At 39.1% G+C, this 24,210-nt stretch overlaps 1 protein-coding gene across 1 annotated transcript in view; it reads right to left on the reverse strand.

The window, feature by feature from the left end:
• Nucleotides 1-19,065, reverse strand: part of FBXO33 (F-box protein 33) — a 55,452-nt gene extending 36,387 nt beyond the window's left edge. The window contains exon 1 of the mRNA XM_017530883.2: nucleotides 18,127-19,065. Within this exon, the coding sequence (XP_017386372.1) occupies nucleotides 18,127-18,734 (608 nt within the window). The 5' untranslated portion in view covers nucleotides 18,735-19,065. The remainder of the gene's footprint in view (nucleotides 1-18,126) is intronic.
• Between the last annotated feature and the right edge of the window lie 5,145 nt (nucleotides 19,066-24,210).

The following is a 24,210-nucleotide window of genomic DNA, read 5'->3' on the forward strand; positions in this document are numbered from 1 at the left end:
AAGAAATGAACAAAGCCTCCAAGAAATATGGGATTATGTGAATAGACCTACTCTACGCTTAATGAGTGTACCTGAATGTGATGGGGAGAATGAATCCAAACTGGAAAACACTCTTCAGGGTATTGTCCAGGAGAACTTCCCCAACCTAGCAAGGCAGGCCAACATTCAAATCCAGGAAATACAGAGAACAACACAAAGATACTCCTCAAGAAGAGCAATTCCAAGGCACATAATCGTCAGATTTACCAGGGTTGAAATGAAGGAAAAAATGCTAAGAGCAGCCAGAGAGAAAGGTTGGGTCACCCACATAGGGAAGCCCATCAGACTCACAGTGAATCTCCTGGCAGAAACCCTACAAACCAGAAGAGAGTGAGAGCCAATATTCAATATCCTTAAAGAAAAGAACTTTCAATTCAGAATTTCATATCCAGCCAAACTACGCTTCCTAAGTGAAGAAGAAATAAAATCCTTTACAGACAAGCAATTGATGAGAGATTTCGTCACCACCAGACTTGCCCTACAAGAGCTCCTGAAGGAAGTACTAAACACGAAAAGGAACAACCAGAACCAGCCACTCCAAAAATGGACCAAATGGTAAAGACCAACAACACAATGAAGAAACTGCATCAACTAATGGGAAAAACAGCCAACCAGTAACAAAATGGCAGGATCAAATTCAAATATAACAATATTAATGTTAAATGTAAATGGTCTAACTGCTCCAATCAAAGACACAGACTGGCAAATTGGATAAAGGGTCAAGACCCATTGGTGTGCTGTATTCAGGAGACCCATCTTATGTGCAAAGACACACACAGACTCAAAATAAAGGAATGGAAGATTTACCAAGCAAATGAAGAGCAAAAAAAAGCAGGGCTTGCAATCACAGTCTCTGATAAAATGGTCTTTAAATGAACAAAGATCAAAAGAGACAAAGAAGGGCATTACATAGTAGTAAAAGGATCAATGTAACAAGAAGAGCTAACAATCCTAAATATATACGCACCCAATACAAGAGCACCCAGATACATAAAGCAAGTTGTTAACAACCTACAAAGAGACTTAGACTCCTGCACAATAAGACCGGGAGACGTTAACACTCCACTGTCAATATTAGAGAAATCAATGAGACAGAAAATCAACAAGGATATCTAGGACTTGAAAGCAGATCTGGACCAAGCAGACCTAATAGACATCTACAGAACTCTCCAACCCAAATCCACAGAATATATATTCTCAGCAGTACATTGCACTTACTCTAAAATTGACCACATAATTGGAAGGAAATCACTCCTCATCAAATGCAATAGAATGTAAATCATAACAAGCAGTATCTCATATCACAGCACAATCAAATTAGAACTGAGGATTAAGAAACTTACTCAAAACCACACAACTACATGGAAACTGAACAACTTGCTCCTGAATGATACACGGATAAACAACGAAACAAAGGCAGAAATAAAGATGTTCTTTGAAATCAATGAGAATGAATATACAATGTATCTGAATCTCTGGGACACATTTAAAGCGGTGTCCAAAGGGAAATTTATAGCAACAAATGCTCACATGAGAAGTGAAGAAAGATCTAAAATTGATACCCTATCATCAAAATGAAAGAGCTAGAGGAGCAAGATCAAAAAAATTTAAAGCGAGCGAAGACTAGAAATAACTAAGATCAGAGCAGAACTGAAGGAGATACAGACACAAAAAACGCTTCAAAAAATCAATAAATCCAGGAGCTGGTTTTTTGAAAAGATCAACAAAATAGACTGCTAGCCAGATTAATAAAAATGAAAAGAGAGAAGACTCAAACAGATGCAATAAAAAATGATAAAGGGGAGATCACCACTGATTCCTCAGAAATATAAACTATCAGCAGAGAATACTACAAACAGCTCTATGCACATGAACCAGTAAATCTGGAAGAAATGGATAAATTCCTGGACACTTGCACCCTCCCAAGATTAAACCAGAAAGAGGGTGAAACCCTGAACAGACTAATAACAAGGTCTGAAGTTGAGGCAGTAATAGCCTACCAACAAAAAAAAGTCCAGGTCCAGAGGGGTTCACAGTCGATTTCTACCAGACATACAAAGAAGAGCTGGTAACATTCCTTCTGAAACTATTCCAAACAATACAAAAAGAGGGAATCCTCCCTAACTCATTTTATGAGACCAACATCATCCTGATACCAAAACCTGGCAGAGACACAACAAAAAAAGAAAACTTTAGGCCAATATCCATGACGAACATAGATGCAAAAATCCTCAATAAAATACTGGCAACCCAACTGCAACAGCACATCAAAAAGCTTATCCATCATGATCAAGTAGGTTCATCCTGGGGATGCAAGGCTGGTTCAACATACACAAGTCTATAAACATAATTCACCAGATAAACAGAACCAAAGACAAAAACCACGATTATCTCAGCAGATGCAAAGAAGGCCTTTGACAAAATTCAACAGCACTTTATGCTAAAAACTCTCAATAAACTAGGTATTGACAGAATGTATCTCAAAATAATAAAAGCTATTTACGACAAACCCACAGCCAATATCATAATGAATGGGCAAAAACTGTAAGCATTCCCTTTGAAATCTGGCACTAGACAAGGATGTCCTCTGTCACCACTCCTATTCAGTATAGTATGGGAAGTTCTAGCCAGAGCAATCAGGCAAGAAAAAGAAATAAAGGGCATTTAATTAGGAAAAGAGGAAGTGAAACTGTCTCTATTTGCAGACGATATAATCGTATATTTAGAAAACCCTATCATCTCAGCCCAAAACTTCCTTAAGCTGATAAGCAATTTCAGCAAAGTCTCAGCATACAAAATCAATGTGCAGAAACTGCAAACATTCATATACATCAATAACAGACAAGCAGAGAGCCAGTTCATGGGTGAACTCCCATTCACAGTTGTTACAAAGGGAATAAAATACCTAGGAATACAACTAACAAAGGATGTTAAAGACCTCTTCAAGGAGAACTGCAAACCACTTCTCAAGAAAATAAGAGAGGACTCAAAGAGATGGAAAAACATCCCATGGTCATGGTTAGGAAGAATCAATATAGTGAAAATGGCCATATTGACCAAGGTAATTTACAGATTCAATGCTATCCCCATCAAGCTACCATCAACCTTCTTCACAGAACTGGAAAAAACCACTTCAAACTTCATATGGAACCAAAAGAGAGCTCGCATAGCCAAAACAATCCTAAGAAAAAAGAACAAAGCTGGAGGCATCATGCTAGCTCAGTTCAAATTACAGTACAAGGCTACAGTAATCAAAACAGCATGGTACTGGTACCAAAAGAGAGATATAGACCAATGCAACAGAACAGAGGTTCCAGAAGCAACACATTTACAACTATCTGATCTTTGACAAACCTGACAAAAACAGGCAATGGGGAAAGGATTCCCTGTTCAATAAATGGTGTTGGGAAAACTGTCTAGCCATATGAAGAAAACAGAAACTGGATTCCTTCCTTATACCTTATACTAAAATTAACTCCAAATGGATTAAAGATTTAAACATAAGACCTAGCACCATTAAAACCCTAGAAGAACACCTAGGCAATAGCATTCAGGACATAGGCACAGGCAAGGGCTTAATGACTAAAACGCCAAGAGCAATGACTACAAAAGTCAAAATAGACAAATGGTATCTAATTAAACTTAAGAGTTTCCGCAGAGCAAAAGAAACTATCATTTGAGTGAACCGGCAACTAATAGAATGGGAAAAAATTTTTTGCAATCTACCCATCTGACAAAGGGCTACTATCCAGAATCTACAAAGAACTAAAGCAGATTTACAATAAAAAACCACACAATCCATCAAAATGTGGGCAAAGCACACGAACAGACACTCAAAAGGAGACATTTAGGGGGCCAGCAAACATAAAAAAAATGCTCATCATCACTGGCTGTTAGAGAAATGCAAATCAAAACCGCATTGAGATACCATCTCACACCAGTTAGAATGGCGTTCATTAAAAAATCTGGAGACAACATGCTGGAGAGAATGTGGAGGAAAAGGAACACTTTTACACTGTTGGTAGGAGTGTAAATTAGTTCAACCATTGTGGAAGACATTGTGGCGATTCCTCAAGGATCTAGAAATAGAAACTCCATTTGACCCAGCAATCCCATTACTGGGTATATACCCAAAGGATTAGAAATCGTTCTATTATAAAGACACATGTACATGTATGCTCATTGTGGCATTGTTTACAATAGTAAAGACTTGGAGCCAACCCAAATGCCCATCAATGACAGACTGGACAAAGAAAATGTGGCACATATATACACCATGGCATACCATGCAGCCATAAAAAAACGACGAGTTTGTGTCCTTTGTAGGGACATGGATGAATCTGGAAACCATCATTCGCAGCAAACTGACACAAGAACAGAAAACCAAACACTGCATGTTCTCACTCATAGGCGGGTGTTGAAAAACAAGAACACATAGGCGTAGGAAGGGGAATATCACACACTGCGGTATGCTGGGGGGTGGGGAGCTAAGGGAGGGACAGCAGCGGGTGGGGAACCTGGGGAGAGAAAACACTGGGAGAAATGCCTGATGTAGGTGATGGGGGGACAGAGACTACAAACCACCATAGCATGTGTGTACCTATGCAATAACCCTGTGGGATGTGCACATGTACCCCAGAGCTTAAAGTACAATTAATAAAAAAAAAGAGGATTAATTTAAATTCTTTGCAGGTAATTAATACATCGACATTTTGTTTTTATTCAAACTGGTTACTAAAGAATTATTTTTTTCCTTAGATTGTGTCATGTTTTCTTGATTTTCCATGTTTCTTGTATGGTTGCATTGTTGTCTGTACCTTTGCAGAAACTGTCTCACAGAGTAGTGTTTGCTGTAGGGGGCACCCACTTGTTTCCCTTTATTCCTAGCTGTCCCAGGCATCCAGGCTCCATCAGTCCTTTAGTATGTGGCATAAATTGAGATGGAAACCAGCTCTTTGGGTACCACACTAAAGGCTAGAGACAAGGCTCACTTAATTTTCCTCTTAAAGAGAAAACCTCTGTCCTGAGCCTTTCCCCAATCTTGCAGAACAGTGCCAGCTGTAGGGGGCCACTCACTCTTCTTTTGTTTACAGTTGTTCCAGGCATCTAGGCTCTACCAGTTTTTCAGCACTGGATATGAGGTAAGACAGAAATCGGCAGGGGTGCACTGAAATGCCAGGAGGCCAGATGGCCAAGTGCATGCTCCATGCGTTCCTTTCCCAATGTGGAAGAAGTCATGGGTGGTCCTCTTGGCTCTGAACTAAGCTAGTTTGGAGGAGAAGCTGATGTGGGCAAAGTGAATTTGCTCTCCTTACCCATCATGGTGTGAATTTTCTCAGTTATGCACTTGGCTGGGGTGCTACAAAGGATTAACTGGATTCTGCAGTTTTTATAAAGGTATTTTAGTACAAGTATTGTTATCTTGATGTTTCTATGGGAGAGCAAATGCTAGGACTTCCTACTCTGCCATCTTGCCCTTATGACAGGATTTCTGATTATGTGAAAAAAATCTATGATATGATTAATGGAAAAAGTATAAAACCATACACAGACTGTTATTCTAATTTTGTAGAAGGATGCATCACATTTTACCAGTGATCACATCTGGTGAACTTTTTTTTTTTTTAATTTTCAGAAAAAATGTTAAATTAGCTTTACATAGCCTTTAAGTTCACAAGAACTTAATTTACTTTAAAATCATTTAAAAAATTAACAAACTGCATCACAGTAAAATTTAACAAGTTAATGTAAAGATACTTTCTGGAATAGTTCCAGCCATACAATAATTTAAAATGTTCTAGCAGTGTTAGAAGTATGCCATTCAAGGGACACTGAACAATAATTCTAATTGAAGCAATGAAATGGTAACAATGCCTCTACAGTATGATACACAATACATGCACAAACTTTCCCTACATATGTAATGAGAGATATACTTTTAAAACCAGAAAGATTTGTGCGATTATAAAATTCATTCCTCTCCTGTTGTAGATGAAGAAATTGAAGTGACTTGTCACAGATTACAACACTAAAGTACAGCAAGGTAGAGAATTGAGGTTTTAACTTCCACTTAGTGATGTTTCTTATAATTAAACCAGGTACTTAAATACAATGGTTTTATTCAAGTGATAGGAAAAATTATAGCTCACATATTTTAGAGCAGTATAAGATGAACATTTGCAAAAAAAAGCTTTTAGATACTTATTTTTCAATTCAAAATGAAAATTTATTAAGTGATATGGAAAACAATAATTAACTTTAAAAGTTAGAAAAACCAAAAAAAATGACAACTCCATGGCAGCTTTCAAATAGATTGTTTTGAAATTACATTATAGACCACATGGTAAGGCCAAGGAAACTGCATATAGCCTCCAGGTGGCTCATTATTGTTTCAGAAGGTAAAAAAGAGACTGAAAAGAACATCCTGGCAGCAATACTGGAATAGAACCTACTGAGCTGTGGTAATAAACAGATGCCTCATTTTGAGGCCAGGAGACTATACGAGTAATAAATAAGGGAATTGTGCCACATAATCCTTTTAATTCAGGTGAACTCAGTAACCTGAGTTTAATTTACTCATTCATTTATTTATTGTTGAATAGCAAGTCAACTCAAGAAATCAACAGGGTTATTTCCTGCAGAATATCCACAAATAACTCTTGCTTAAAAGACATGTAACAAAAAATACTGGAAAAATATTAGAGTTGGCTAGAAAGTTTTCCTTTCATCTTAATTCTTCAAATTAATGTACTTTGATTCATAAGGTAATATTAATAAAATATAGCCTATTTACTAGTCCCTATGTAAACCCTAAAATGTATTGTGAAATATCAGAAAATCATAAACAGTGCTTGATAATCTTTCTAAAGTGTGCAAAAGGTCATACACTATTATCAAAAAAGAATGAATTTCTTCTAGTTAATTTTGTTATTTAACAGTATTTTTTAAAGTAATGATGACCAGATCTACAGCTAATGCACATCTTTAAGCACTTACAACTTAGAAACAGCCTACAGACTGCTCTCTTACTCTTTGCCTATTTAATTACTAAAATATGTATATTGTGTGACAATGACATGAAAAGTTATGGCGGTTACGTTGTACATATCCATGGGCTTATTAGATCTTGGAGTAGAAATAAAGATTTTAAAAATAAGCTTGTTTTTAAAAATCAGATGATACTAAGGAATTACTGATAACTGTTATCAATGGTATTGTGGTTATATATAGAAATGTTGATAATTTTAAAATTAAATTACATTTAATTTTATTGCACTTTAGGTTTTGGGGTACATGTGAAGAATGTGCAGGATCGTTGCACAGGTACATACAGGGCAATGTGGTTTGCTGCTTCCATCCCCATCACCTGTAGCTGGCAAGAAATGTCCATAATTTTAAGAACTGTATACTTTTAGTGTGTAAGGTAAAATGGTAATGATATCTGGGATTTGGTTTAAAATACTTTAGTAAAGAAGAAAGCAAGCAAATGTGGTAAAATCTTTAAATTACTGAATCTGGGTGATGGTATTAATGGGGGTTCATTTGTCTAGTTTTTGTGTGTGTTAAAAATTTCACAAGTAAAATTAGAAAACAAGGCAGTCACTTCTCTAATTGTGTAACCCTAATAATTTCACTTAACTACTCTGTGCTTCAGTTCCACCATCTGTAAAATATAAATAATAAAGAAGCCTAACTCCTAGAGTTGCTGATTGCTGTTAATATAGGAAAGTTAGTTTAGGATTTTAGGGAATGTCAAGAACACATCTATTCAGCCCTCTGAAGCCTGGCACTATGAATGGCTTTACCTAGCCCTGTGACCCTGGTATGACTCCCGTGGTATATGTGTGGATTTTAATAGGACATTGGTGTGAAGGTTTGTGGCTTGAGAAGGTGGGGTTAAGATCAAAGACTCTTGCCTCAGGTGACTATGTTTCTTCTTTTCCTTGAACAAAAATTGTCCTTTTGAGGATTTGAAAAGTAGGATTCATTTTTGAAGTCAACAGCAACAAACCAGATTAAAAGGTAGTCCAACTTGGGCCCTTATTTCTTCCCTTTTTTTGGTCAACTTAAGGAGTATACATGATAAGCATCTGTGTGGAAAAACATATTTACCTCCGCCTAGTGTCACAGGTGATTAGACCATGATTTGGATGCAAAAGGAGGGAAAAATTCTCATGGGGAGTACCACTGGCTTCTTCCTTTCTGCTCAGTCCTACCACATATGGATTTCATATAAATCCATAGCTCATATGAAGGTTAGACCTAGGCAAATTTCACTGAGTAATGAGTTTATACAAAGCATAAAAGTGAAAGAGAAAAAAGAAGCAAAATGAAGATTTCAAATGACCACAGTAAGAAAGACCAGGAAGTTTCTGGGGGCAATTAAATAGACTAACCAAAATTTATGTAACGCTATATGAACAGGGCACTACTTGGTGGTGTGGGAGTACTTGGTGGTAAAGGAGTTAAACACCAAAGGTAAGTTATGTTTTCAGGAAATTAACTGTATCCAAACTCTAGCTGCTTTTTTGAGAGTACAAATCACACACACACACACACACACACACACACACACACACACACACACGATAAGAACAACCAAAAAGGAGAAAAGTATTTTTAGGCATATTTAGGGAATAGCAATTAGAAGGGCATTGTAATGTTAGAACATAATATCTAACTTTTTGTATTCTACTCCACCTCTAGAAAACGTTCAGATAAAAATACAGGCTGAGCGCAGTGGCTCACACCTGTAATCTCAGCACTTTGGGAGGCTGAGGTAGGTGGATTGCCTGAGCTCAGGAGTTTGAGACTCCCTGGGCAATATAGTGAAACCCCGTCTTTACTAAAAATACAAAAATTAGTCAAACATGGTGGTGTGCGCCTGTAGTCCCAGCTACTCGGGAGACTGAGGCAGGAGAACTGCTTGAACTTGGAGGCGGATGTTGCAGTGAGCCAAGATCGTGCCACTGTGCTCCAGCCTGAAGAACAGAACTAGACTCCATCTCCAAAAAAAAAACAAAAACAAAATGAATACAGAATCAGATTACTCATCACTTCTGCTGCTTACGCCTGGTCCAAGCCACCATTACTTCTTGCCTAGATTACTGCAACAAGCTCCTAACTCTGCTCCTTGCTTCTACCCTTGCCCTACTACAAGCTATTCCCAACACAGTATCCATATCCAGACTGATCCTTTTGAAATGTCTGATCACATCACTTCTTAGCTCAAAACCCTTTGATGGTACCTCATCTAAGAGTAAAAGTCAAAGTCCTTACAAAAGCCTCGCAAGTGCCTACAGATTTCCGTATCACTTTCCCCCTTACCTGGCTGACCTCTTTGACATCTCATTGCTTTCCATGCTGTGTCTTTTTCTTTTTTCACCCTTCCTAAGAATTTATTACCAGGTAGAGCATAAAATAATAAAGCTTTTAAATGGTGATATAAGAGAGTAATTTTCTTGACTTTGCAGATTTTTTTCTAACAAAGTTTTTGTTTCAGTAGATCACAAAAATCTCTACCCATAAAGGAACAAAATGATAAACTGGATTTTTTTAAAATTAAAAACTTCTGAATATTAAAAAATCCTTCATATAATGAAAGGGGGAGAATTTTATAACCGCAACTATCAAAGGTCTTATTTAGGACAGATAAAAACTTATTGGAGAAACACAAATTAAAAGTACAATATAATACACTTGAATTAAAAACACTGACACTTGCTAATACGTTAGTAAGACTAGAAAAACGGGAACTCATATATATTACTGATGAGAGAATAAAATGGACAACCCATCTTAAAAAGCTTTTTGGTTATTTCTATTAAAGCTGAGCATATGTATATGTTATGATCTAGAAATTTCATTCCTAGAGTATAAGTCCAACATGAATGTCTACATTAATGCATCAAAAAGAAGTGCACACATATGTATATAGATAGCAACAATGCTCATTAAATATGAAAATTGGAAACAATTCAAATGGCAGTTAGCAATGGGATAAATTACAGTCTATTCATCAATGAAAATTAATTAACAACCATATTGGTGAGGTCTCAGACATACAACATTGAGCAAAAGCAGTCAGACTCTAAACATAACATACTGTATAATCTCACTGATATGATGTCAAAAGAGGTAAAACTAAGCCATGGTATTAGCAGTTAGGATAATGGTTACCTTTGAGGTAAGGGAGTGGTAACTGGTAGGGGGCAGAAGGGGAGCTTCTAGGGTTCTAGTAATGTTCTATTTCTTTTTAAAAAATTAAAATAACTTTTATTTTAGAATTAGGAGGTACATGTACAGGTTTGTTACAAAGGTATATTGTGTGATGCTGAGGTCTGAGGTATAAATGAATCTGTCGCTCAGGTAGTGAGCATAGTGTCCAACCCTTACCCTCCTGCCTCCCTCTCCACTCATGTATTTACCAGTATCTATTGTTTCTATTTTTATAACCATGTGTACTCAATGTTTACCTCCCACTTGTGAGAACATGTGGTATTTGGTTTTCTGTTTCTGTGTTAACTTAGAATAACGGTTTTCACCATGCTGGCTCTAAAACATGCCAGCCGTACTTGCACTGCAGAGCTACTCCACTTACTGCTGCTGCTGTCTGGAATCATGTGCCCCAAAGACACACATGGCTTGCTCCCTCTCTACCTTCAAATACCACTTCAGCAGTTGAGACACTCCTTAACTTCCCTATTTTAAATAGCAACACTCCTAAGTCCGCCATTCTCATCTCCCTTCACTGCTTCATATTTCTTCGTAGCATGTATTACCAACTGAGATACTATAATTTCACTTAAATGTGTTTTCTGTCTTCTTTTCCACAAGAAAAAGCTCTATGATGGCAGGGCCTTTTGATTACTGCTCTATCTCCAAATACTAAAACAGGGTCTGGCATTCAAAAATATTTGTTTAATAGTATATTTACCTTAGTTCATAATAAAAATTAAAGTCTATTTAGCTACATCTCACACACCACAAATTTAGGGTGCAGACCAGTTTTCAGTTACATTTTACATTAGGAATCCCTCTAAAACAACATATATTCCTAGAAAACTAAAAATCCCATTCTCAATTATTTCTTTGACGTAATAAGTAGGACCAGTGGAAAACTGCAGAATGCAGCTACCTTATATTAGAGTTAATACAGCTAATTAAGTCTAATTAGCTATGGAAACAGAAAACACAAATGTATAACTTAAATATGTATATTAAGGCCAGACGTGGTGGCTCCTGCCTGTAATCCCAGAACTTTTGGAGGCCAAGGTGGGTGGATCACGAGGTCAAGAGATCGAGACCATCCTGGCCAATATGGTGAAACCCCATACTAAAAATACAAAAATTAGCTGGGTGTGGTGGCACGTGCCTGTAATTCCAGCTACTTGGGAGGCTGAGGCAGGATAGCTTGAACCAGAGAGTTGGAGGTTGCAGTGGGCCAAGATCACACCACTGCACTCCAGCCTGGCAACAGAGTGAGACTCCGTCTCAAAAAAAAAAAAAAAAAGCTTATTAAAATTCCACTGAAATGAGATATCTTGTTCTCTATGCTGCGTAGGAATTTCCTTACGAATTAAGAAACCATCACGATTTTTGATTGTTTTATTCTTCTTCTCAGACTCCTGTTGTGGCTGTTTAGCACAACTGAGACCCAATGCTTGAGATATCAGGCCAGATGATCTTGTTCTCTTTTCTGTGGGTCAGAATTGGGGAACTTCATCTATGGTAGTAACTTTGGTAAATTTCTTTTCATTCTAGAGGGTCCAAAATCATTTCTTTAATCTAATACATAGGAACAATGAAAAATGTGAACTAGAGTCACCTTATATTAGAGTTATTACAGCTAAGAAGAATTAGTTATGGAAACAGAAAATATAAAAGAACTTGGTTCTTCAAAAAGATGTTTTTAAAAACATTAAAATCTTTTTCAATGTCATAAAAGATAATATAATTTTTTTCCTTTTTAAAATTAATAAAAGCTAAAATAATCCACCATAAATGCATGAAATTCTCTCTAGTTCTATTCTTCTTAGTCCACTTTCAACATCATGTTTTAACATCCACATTACACTCTTTTAATAACATTATTTCCTTTCCTTAAAAATGCTAATGAAGAGTCATAGCCAAGTCAAACAAACACAAACAATTTAGAGATGTGTTGTCCAGTCAAGCTTTCTTCTATAAATGAAAATTTTCTGTTCTATGCTATACAATATAGTAGTCACTAGCCACATGTGCCTACTGAGCACGTGAAATGTGGCTAGTGGAACTAATGAGATCTTTAATTTCATTTATTTAAAATTTAAATAGCTATATGTAGCTAGTGGCTGCCATATTCGACAGTACAGCATTACAGCCCAGAAATAAGTCACTGGCCTACAACAGTATTCCTTATTAGTTTCATTAGGACCCATTAACCGGAAGTTATTTCTCAGAACTTACAATTCCATCTAAGAATTACCATCCCCCAATCTAAGAATTACTACCATCCCCAAATCCCAAAGGTTAAACACAAAAGGTATATTTAAATAAAATGAACACTTAAGATTGTTATTTAACATGCTATTAAAATATAATTTTAACAGTAATAAGGACAAGAAAATTGAGTGAGAAAGAAATAATGAAAAATACTGTTTTTTCCTTTTCTCTTATACCACATCCAACTGGTGAGTACTCTGGGCTATACTTCCAAAATCCATCCACAATTTTTAATCTCTACTGTCTCCATCATAGTTCAAGCTACCATCATCTCTTGCTTAGATTGTAGCAAAAGCTTCCCAATGTGTCTCACTACTTTCTCTCTTGCTCCCTAAGTCGCTCACAAAATGGCCAGAGTGACTGTCTTAAAAATGTATGTCACATTATTCTTGTCCTTAAAATTTTTTTCAATGACTTCTTCTATTCTTTAGAATAGATTCCGAATTTCATTTGATAAGCCTACCTAATCCTGATCCTTCCTCCCTCTACTTCTCAGGACTCATCATGGCACCACTTTCATCCTCACTTGCCACAGCTCTATCACACTTTCTACTGCTCAAACAGACCAAAAATTTGTGAGGCTGAAGACTTTAGTGCTTCCAGTTTCTTGTGTGTGGAATGCTACTGCTCAGATCTTCAGATAGGCAACTGTTGTCATTCATGCCGCAGCTCAAATATCCTTCTTAAAAGAGGTTTTCCCTGACTTTACCTAATGTTACTACCTGCTCACTATTACATACTACTATTTTATTGTCAGATTTTCTTTTATGTCACAACCTGAAATAATCTTTATTTCCTTTACTTGTTTCTGTCTTTCTTCCCCCTCTAGAATGACTTCAAGAGAACAAGAAGTGTGTCTTCCCTGCTTGGCACACAGTAGGCTCTCAATAATTGGAGGAAAAAACTCTATATTTTCTGTAACTATCATTTTAGCTCCTAAATAAATTGGTCAAGTTTGGTGAACTCTCCCAAGGCCACGTCAGAACAACACATTAAAATGGGGATAATTTAATTTTTCCACTGAAAAGCTGCTCAGCAGCCTCATTTAACACAGTTGAAAAATTTTAACTTTTTTTCCCTTGAGTTTTATACCCTATTCCATCTATCAGTTGCCAATACAGCTGTGGAATAAAAAGTCCTAAAATCTCTCATAGCAACCTTCCAGGAAGTTAGTTTCTTTAGCCTTCCACCTTAATAACTTTTATGCTATCCCAAAGGAATCTCTTTGCCAGTTTTTAAGGTAAGAAGTCTGTTGGGAATGCAGTGCCACCTCTCTTCTCTGCAGGAAACTACCTCTTAAACAGGGCAGACTGGTCACAGGTTCAGTATATTTTAATATATTATGTAAATGGGCTTTTTAAAGTAAATAACAATAACAGAGTAAGCTCTCAGAACTGAAACATTGTTATACACATTTATTATACTACCACTGGAGAAATATTTCAAGAAAAATAAGGCTAAAAATTGTTGCAGATAATACCTTCAAGGCATTTTCTACCATCTTAGGTAGCAATCTGTAATGTCCAAAGAATTTTTAACCCATTTTAAAATCCATTTTTAGGCAGGGTGCAGGGCTCACAGTTGTAATCCCAGTACCTTGGGAGGCATAGATGGGAGGGTCACATGAGGCCAGGCATTACAAACCAGCTGCGGCAACACAGTGAGACCCTGCCTTTACACAAAATTAAAATATATGTATATGTGTGTATATATATATATATACATATATATATATATATACATATACATACACACACACACACACACACACACACACACACACACACACACATCAGCCAGGCATGGTGATGCATGCCTGTAGTCCTGGCTACTAGGGAGGCTGGGGTGGGAGGATCACTAGAGCCTAGGAATTTGAGGGTGCAGTGAGCTACAATCATGATTACTCTGAGCTATGATCATCATTGTTCTGTCCTGAGTCACAGAGCAAGACTGATGTCTCAAAATATTTTAAAACGGTTTTATTATTGTTTCTTGGTAGGAAACACTACAAAGGTAAGATTCGTCTTCATTGTGCATGCCAAATGAACAAGACCCAAAAGCAAGTATCATTAATCGATCCTTTTTTACTTACAGAGTATACAAGCAGACAGAGTCATGAAATGGTCAATTTACATACGTGCAGTTAGAGCTCTACCTAGAATCTTAAAAAGAAAATCAATCTTATACAAAACCTGGTGTTAAAAGATGCATTAAAAATTTTTTTTTTTGACATGGAGTCTTGCTCTGTTGCTCAGGATGGAGTGCAGTCGCAGGATCTCTGCTCACTGCAACTTCCACCTCCCGAGTTCAAGTGATTTTACTGCCTCAGCCTCCTGAGTAGCTGGGATTACAGGCATGTGCCACCACGCCCCGCTAAATTTTGTATTTTTAGTAGACATAGGGTTTTGCCATGTTGACCAGGCTGGTCTTGAACTCCTAACCTCAAGTGATCCACCTGTCTCGGCCTCCCAAAGTGCTGGCATTACACCTGTGAGCGACCACACCTGGCCAACAATATGAATTCTTAAAAACAAACAAACAAAAGTACTGCCCGAACAGCATTTCACCCAAAAAAAGCTTATGTAAAATATTTATACGGCCCATGAAAGCATAAACCAGATGAAGACAATGTGCCAATGGCTACTGTTCAGGTATTTTTAGTAACTGAGTCTATTATCTATTATCATAAACCTTACAGACCATGAACTTTGATTTTTCCTAAAGAGACTGAAATACAGCATTTCAATAGGCAGTACTCAACCTGACAACTGGATTAAATGATAAAAATGCATTTATAGATTTGTTGTTTTGCACTTATAGACACAATTTCTTACAGAACAACTGCAGAAGAAATTTAGCCTACGTGACCTAAAATACAGTTGAATTATTACTTACTGCATTTCTGTTCTTACTATTTATGAAGAAGACAGGTATCCTACTGCCTTGTAGAGAAGGGATTTCTAAAACGTGAAGGACTATGTTTTACCCTCAAGAGAGGCACTTCTGCACATTCTTTATCCTCATTAGTTGTTCCTAAAACCTATAGGTATGGCAACTATAATCAGTATGAGGATACATGTACATATGTAACCCGGGAATCAAGCAAAACAAAATGCCAACTGTCCTCTCAGAAGATCAGTACCCTTGAAAAGTTCCCACAATTGAAGTTTATACTTTTAGTTATTTTCCTGAAGGACATGAAAATAACTGGAACAAAACAAAATGAATTGTATGAACTGTATAAAGGAATTCAGCACAAAGCCTGGAAGCAGAATGCTTATGATCTGGTATGATTCACACCCCCTCTTTTCTACTTATAGAATGGCAGAAATCATAAAGCAAAACCATTGTAAATTTAACTTGGAAATGTAAAGAGCACTGTCAAATGTCCAAAGTCTATAGTTTAAGTGATTATAGAAAGAAATGATAGGCTTTAACAGCTATAGAATAAACAACTTGGTTTAAAACATTTTCAGATTTGTTAGAATTTAAAGGAAATTAGTCCTATTTATAGATTTAATATTCATATTAATTTTTCCAGTATCACTAGAGTATCTCAAAACACTTTCAACAATAAAGATGAGATTAACTTATTTCCAAACATATAAACAGAATTTTAAAAAACCCTGTGATGTATCATTAGTACCAACATGCAATTACACTACACTTTGAGACATGCAGAATGAATATGCTACCCAAGAAACATGACATACAGCACCAAGCTTACAGTAGATCACAAACAAACCTTAAAATTAGGGATGACGGTCTGATGTTTTGTGCATAGAAGTGATAGCTGACCCAGAAGGGCAGGCATGGGTGGTCTTATGAAGAAGCAGATTGGGATGCTAATAAAAATTGTAGGGGTAAGGAAGAGAAAGACAGGAGAATTAAGCTACACAAGAAAGATGTGAAGTATCTCCATTTTGCCTGTATGTTATCCACCCATCCAACCAACCAATTATTAAAATACTTAAAAGGAACTAGACACTGATCAAGGCTTATTCTTACTTGGGTCAAAGGCACACATTTTTTGGATGATTGCATAAGAGTGCAATTTGTTCTCAGAACAGAAAAATCTAATTGGTAATCACTTACTGAATTCACCCTCAACCTTAATCTCATTAATAAGTGCTCACTGACTGAAACTTTGCAACTTTTGGGTCAGTTGGTCCTCTAGGCATACATTCAACTCTGAGAAAGTCTCTAACCTGATCAAGACCTGTTTTTAGCTTCAATGGCCTCGCTTGCCAGATAAAACCAAAGTAAGGAATTGGAGTCTTGTGAAAAGCTGGAGAAACACACAGGCCACTGGAATAATGGAGCCACGTCCCAGATACAAGTTGGAGCTATATACTTATCTCTTGACTTCTGGACTAAGACACAGATTAATGGCATATATATATCAACTAACCATATCATGTAACTATAAGTATCCACTAGCATTAAACCAGGGACTGTTCTCAACCTTGTTCAACATAATACTCAGTGTATTTACTATAAAAGGACAAGCTTTTGGAGAAAAACAATGCCGTACAACAATGTGCACATCACATATAAAGAATCAGTTTCCTTTCTATAAAATAGGGATGTTAATCTTTGCCCTGCCTAACTCACAGTGTCACTGAGAGGCTCAAATAAGACAGTGAATGTGAAACTGCTGAAGTATTATTACTACGTAAGGTGCTCCTTTTGTGAACTTCTAAACTTTCTTCTAATAAGAGTTTTACCGTAAGGTTTAGAATATGTATATATGGAAGATCTAAATAAATAGGGTTTTGGAGGTGGCGATGGAGAAAATGATAGGGATGGATACTGGGTCGGAACATAGGGTGCTAGTTCCAGAATTACAGTGAAGTCCTGATGCAAAACCAGAAGAGTTATGTGCTTACCTTTTGCAGACACTAGTCAACTGCCTGTTGCCTGCCCCGCTTCTCTGCCTGACTGTTACTTTTAGGTGAACCACTGGGGACAAGTTTGAGTGTGGTGGTGTACGGGTAGGGACTTCTAACCCTGAAGATGAACATATTCCACAATCCCTTTAAAAAAAAAAAAAAAAAAACAAAAAACACTCCTTCTTCTCTTTGGGCCTTGTTCAGTTAGCTTCAACTAGTTCTGACATGAAAATGGCTGTTAAAAAATATCTTTTAGGCAGCGTCCTATGAGTACCTACTCCTTTACCCACCATGAACTACTTCTAACGGACAGATTCAGAAGCAGAAAACCCGTGTTACGTATGTTTTCTTTCTTCCAAGGCTCACCCACAGGCCTCACCCTCCCAGCCTTAAGTCTCTCATCCATAAAATGGTAAATGACGGCGCCTGTCAGCTCCATCCCACGGCCACCAAGAGGATGAATGAGTGCTCGGAAAGCGCCACAAGTGGTGTCTGTTAAACACCCCGTCCACCACTGTTTATAAACTATCATCATGAGTCCGGCTATGCCCTCCTGCTTGAGGAAACCGCCTGGTTAGGACCAACACTCTCCGTCACTAAAGAAGACAACGCTGAAGCTGGCAGGGCGCGTATTCCGCACAGAATATGTGTCGGGGTGCAGGGAAGGTGCGACCCCCGTTACCGGGCGGGGCGGGGCTCACCGCAAGCCTACCTGTTGTTCCGGATGCTGACCAGTACGCAGAGCACCAGCTCCAAGTAAGTGCGCAGCACTTCCAGCCAACGAGCTGAGAGCTGCAGGGCCTCGACTTCCTCCCCTCCAGTCCCGGTGTCCACGCCACCTCCGTCGCCTGGGCCGCAGCCGCTCAGGTAGTTCTCGGCGGCGAACTCAACACGCAGCTCTCGCACGAACCAGCCGCACTTGCGCATGAGGAATTCCAGCCGAGGCTGCTCCGCCGGCGAGACGCGGAGGCAGATGCGGAGCTGGGGCCAGAGGGCCGGATAGAAGAGGCACTCACGCCAGTGCGAGCAAGAGGCGGAGGCCCGCAGCCGGTCGGGCGCCGGCAGGAAGGAGAAGATGTGCACGATTAGCTCGCTGGGCAGCGACGCGGCGCCAGCCGCCTGCCCGCACAGAGCCATCCGGCCCCGCCGCCGGCTGCCGGCTCCCGGCCGCCCCCGCAGTCCCCGGAGCAGCCCCCGCAGCCGTCGCAGCTGCTGCAGCCGCAGCCGCCGCCGCCGCCGCCACAGCGCCACCCGGGCGGCCCCGGCTCGGGTTCGAGCTCCCGGCTGTCGGGGCTGCGGCACTGACAAGAACAACAACATCAATGACAAGGAAGAAGGGGGCGGAACCGTCGTGGGTCTCGGCGGAACCAAGTAGAGCACCAGTTGTGGAGAGGGGGAAAGGCCCCTGCGGGCGTGGCCTGCCCAGAGCCAGCCTTTGTCTTCTCAAACTCTACTCACGTGCGTCCGAGGCCGGCACACTCAGTAACCGCAAAACCCACTCTCGTACAGTTCAGCGGCCCGGAAACCTCAAGGCATACTGTAAGGAAAAGGCAGCCCTCCCTGCGCCGGTAGGCGGAGGCCGAGAAGTGGTAGGAGCTGAGTTTGACGTTACTGCTGGTGGGAGGAGCCCGGCGCGCACTGGCGCGACTTCCGGAAAAGGGGAGCGCCTGATTGCCGGTAGGGACGGGAGACGCGGCACGTGATCTCTGACGCACGCAGGCCGCGGGGCGGGGCTGGGCGGGGCTGGAGCCTGCACTGGGCGACCCTTACGCTTACGGCGGCCGCTGCGCCCCGTCACATCTGTAAGTCCGTTAATTTGGGCGCTCGGTCGATGGAGGTGGCGGCACTCTTGCTTAGTGCGAGAGGTCGTCACGCTTCTTTGTAAAACGTTTCTCAGTTTGGGCTGAGGACCCTGAGCGAAAGTGGCGGCATGTAGGGTCTTTCTCAGTCATCCCACCTGCCCATAGTAGTTCCCTGAGATTGCGCCGCTGAGAGGAAGCGGGCAGACTGGCGGGCTAACTCCGGGGGGCTTCGCCAGGAGGAGCGGCGCGGGGCGGGGCGGAGGCCGCGAGTGGACCTGCCCCCTCGGTCCGACCTCGCTAGTGGACTTCCGCGCACACCCTGGTGTGTGGGGAAGCAGTGAGGACAGCGCCACCCTTTGGATTCAGAGGGAGAGAAAAAAAATTGGTAAATGGGGCTGAGATCCGCAGGTTGTTACCAGCTTCTTCTCCAGGGCTTGAGAAAGGGCTTCTGTTCCCAGTGCCGAGATTTAGGCTTTCGTTGAAGAGAAGTTCACGGTGATGACAGAGTTTTGATTTTTTTTTTCTTCTTTTTTAGCCTGGTGCTCCTAACTTACATTTTTTAAACCATGTCCCTAACTTCACCACAACCTGCAAAGTTAACTCTGGTTGCAAAGAGTGGTGAAGTCAGAAAGGATTAAGTGACTTTATGACTTTATGTAATAATTGAAGGTTGCTTTAGGGAGGCTGCCTCTTTATATAGTAATTGAGGGTTGCTTTAGGGATGATGTGGTTTTGGAACAAACTCCTTCTTTTGTGGTAAACACCAAGGTGTTCTAGGTGTTTTTAATCCTTTGAGGGCAAAGTTCTCCGTTCATGTTTCTTTAATGCCTTGCACATACAGGGTTGCAAACAATATGACGTTCACTACCAATTGTGATAGGTTTCTTCTCCGAGCCCCGTCTGCATGAGTTTTAAGTAATTAGACCTTATTGATTTTAATGAACACTTAGCGACCCCAGCCATGGGTTCGGCAAGATGAAACACTACCCATTTACCAGTTTACAGACATTTAGGTTGTTTCCAGTTTTGGGCTGTTACGAATAATGCTGTGACCATTCATGTGCAAGTCTGTGTGGACATATGTTTTAATTTGTCTTGGGTAGATACCTAGGAAAGTGATGGGTCATAGGGGAGGTCTATGTATAACTTTTTGAGAAACTGGAAAACTTTTCCAAAGTGACTGCATCATTTTTCATTCCCACCAGCAATGTATGAGGGTTTCCAGTTCTCTGACTTTTTTCAATATTCTGGAAATACACTCAAATTTGAGATTGATATTTTTTTCCTTAGCATTTTGCTAGAAACAAGTTACCTTTTTCTTGGACATCATCAATTATTAGTCTTTAATTATTAGGAGTGGTTCCTGAGTAAAGTGAAAATATGTCAATCTGCCATAAATGAAATTCATTATTTTAGAATTTCAAATTTTCTTATTAAATGAAGCGTGGTAGGAATTATGTTTGTAATAACTGTAAGCTAAAGAATTAGTAAGCTGTGAATCTCTCCCAATTTCAATAATAAATCAGTGAGTTCCAATGATGGCACAAAATTTATCAAGCTAGCATATTTACTATTAATTAAATGTATATTGAGTATGTATATGTAGCATGTTAGATTCTTTTGACATATATTCTATACTGTTAAAATGAATTTGACTCATATAGGACAGAATGGAATTACATTTTGTGAAGTTATAAATCTGAGCTATGATTCAGAATGTGGGAGGAAGTACTGACGTTATGAAGCTTATAAGTACCTAGTAGTACTAAGCTCCAGGTTCCAAAAGTGGCATATTGTCACTATAGCAACCACCATGCTTATTTGGATTTGAAACCCAGGCAACGAGTGGTGGATAGGACTATCACATGAAGGTAGATATGTGCTCTGGTGGATTGATATGCCTGCCTGTTAAAAGTCAGTGGTCTGTTCTGTTTGTTTTTGTTACATTTATTACGATCAATTCTTTTAGAGAGAAATTAAGTACTTAATATTTTTACATTTCTCCTTTTCTAGCATGCCAACTTTAGTGTTTTTCCTAGTTAGGTAATTGGGATTTTAAATATATCTTTACTATGGCTTTATTTCCATTTTTGCTTAAGTTTGGCAACTTTCTTTGGGTTAAATATAACTTTCATTGTACTGAATCACTTGCAATTTTATAATAGAAAAAGTAAAAACCATGACAGATTTTATTTTAGCTGCATCATGAAAAGATGTTTAATGCTACCAATAAACACAAAAATTGCCTAAATTCTAATATTTTTTGAAAAAATATTGCTTTCTGAGTGATGTCTGGGTTTCAGACATTGCTGACAGGTAGAGGTGACATAAACACCATTCCAATTATCTGTTAGCATGCATCCATAAATTACCTAGAGGCACTGGAGCCTCCTAGGAGAATAGATCTAGGGACCCGATTCCTGGCACCCTTGTCTAATGGATTAAAGTGCTTCCTAGGGGGATCATATCACAGTAAAAAGAAATGAGGGATTGAAAGGAATTCATCTTTAGAGGGGGAAGTCTGCGTTGTTGAGCTAGATGCCAGAGTACTAGGTCATTGGTTTGTCAGTCTCAAGTGAAGCATGTTGCTGGTATCACAACTTTTTCTAACCAAGCCACTCATGAGTTGATTGTGCAAGACCTCTCTTCGTAAAGCAGGGAATGATAACTCCTATCTCAAAGGAATCAGACAGAGGTAATGAGAGAAGAATTGGGTCCTGTGCAATACAGGGAGAGGGAAAGTTTGTGTCTTACAGGAGGATGCTTTACACAAGTAGGAAAGTGGGCTCTATGTTTCCAGATTTCCTAGGTTTCCAAAGGAACTAAAATCCTCATTTTTAAAAAGGTTAAACTTTCTGATTGCCAATTTATTTACATTAAAAATATTGTGTGGGCATAACAAAACCAGATTTAGTCTTCAGGGCACCAGATTTCAAATTCTTTACTGAGGCTATCAAAACTGTGGGCCGAGGCCATTTTTTGTCTCTATGGCTAGTCCTGCTGGCTAATCCCTGCATTTTTTTTTTTTTTTTTGGAGGGAGTCTTGCACTGTTGCCCAGGCTGTAGTGCAGTGGCATGATCTTGGTGCACTGCAGGCTCCGCCTCCTGGGTTCAAGCAGTTCTCCTGCCTCAGCCTCCCAAGTAGCTGGGACTACAGGAGTGCACTGCCACACCCAGCTAATTTTTTGTATTTTTAGTAGAGACACAGCTTCACCATGTTGGCCAGGATGGTCTCAATCTCCTGACCTTGTGATCCACCCACCTCAGCCTCCCAAAGTGCTGGGATTACAGGCATGAACCATAGCGCCTGGCTAATCCCTGCATTTTAAGTCCAATTCCAGAGCTTTTTTTCCCTCATCCATCCCATTTAGTTAAAGAAAAAATGAGTTAGAAAGGTTTAACTTGAATGCCTCTTTTATTGCATTACTGATTTCTTTCCTTTTATTTAAGAGGACTGGTGTTTTCAGAGATAGCCCTTATTGCTTAAGTACATATTGAAAACTAAAATTGTTATGTTTAGTGCAGGTGATTCAACCAATAAAGTTCCTTGACTTCTATTTAAAATCAGTAATTGACTAATGATCTTGGAGTTGTGCAAGTTAAATTATAGGTGGGATCTGACAATGGAGCTCACAGGACTGTTAATCAAGAGGCACAGTCTCAGCTGGGCATGGTGGCTCATGCCTGTGATCCAGCACTTTTGAGAGGCTGAGGTGGGTGGGTCACCTGAGGTCAGGAGTTCCAGATTAGCCTGGCCAACATGGTGAAACCCTGTATCTACTGAAAATATGAAAATTAGCCAGGCGTGGTGCTGTGTGTCTGTGGTCCCAGCTACTTAGGAGGCTGAGGCAGGAGAATTGCTTGAATCTGGGAGGCAGAGGTTGCAGTGAGCTGAGATCGTGCCACTGCACTCCAGCCTGGGTGACAGAGTAAGACTTCCTCTCAAAAAAAAAAAAAAAAAGGCACAATCTCCAAGTAGTCATTTTAATTGGGTTCCTTTGGTTGTTTAACCTAACTAGCTTAAGCACTGACCCTCTTCCTTCTCTTTCTGGAGTTTTGAGGACATCCACAGGTATCATTTGATACGTAGGGACAAGAATGAAAAACTAAAAGCGGGAGTTAAGGTTACTCTCTTCATCTCTGAGTGCGACAGTTTCTTGGAATCTTCGTCAAGCTTTTCCAGGTCATACTGGCTGAATAATTATAAGACTTTGTCAAGAAGAAATATATTATTCATGGTTAGTTACTGCAATATTCTCATTGCAGAATTTAATATTTAATCATTTGGAAAATCTTTTTATCCTATTAGGTGCTGAAAAGGAGTAATGAAGTGAATATTTTCTTATAGTAAGATCAATTGGAATGTTGTCTTGCTCTAGGCCAAAGGGTTTCACTTGACGCGCCAACTTTAATCATTTTTGGAGGCTAAGAAGTACTGTTAAGAAAAATTTTGAGGCTGTCCTCATTCTACTGGAAGGAGTATGTATCATTTGATTTGTGTTGTCTGCCATAGTCAGGAAGAATTGGTGGCCTGTTAATTACTGTATAACGTGACTATGTATTAGTGTTTGTTTTCTACTTTTGTTGCACAGTACATATACATTCTTTAGTGGATTGTATTCATGCCAATTCCTTATTTTGTGAATAGCAACAGATCAGTTAACTAATTAAATTCTTTCAAATTAGGAATTTTTACAAGCTACAACATATTAAGTAAATTTTGACTATATAGGTGAGTCAGCCCTTAACTGAATTCTCTGGGAATGTGAGTCAATTCTTCATTTGTATTGAATATTAATTGGGGAATCATACTTTCATACCACAAGGGAAATAAAGCATTTTTTTTTATTCACTTGAACTTTATGGAATTTCTCCCATAGTATTCAGTTTATGTAGGAAAAGTCTCATGTCTCTAAAATCTAACCCTTAAGTAAGAAATTTCTAGTAAATTCATTACATTTTGTTTCTTAAGAGTAATACATGCTGTTTCTCTG

This window comes from Cebus imitator, unplaced genomic scaffold (assembly GCF_001604975.1).
Source record: "Cebus imitator isolate Cc_AM_T3 unplaced genomic scaffold, Cebus_imitator-1.0 Scaffold69, whole genome shotgun sequence".
In the NCBI taxonomy this organism is placed as follows: domain Eukaryota; kingdom Metazoa; phylum Chordata; class Mammalia; order Primates; family Cebidae; genus Cebus; species Cebus imitator.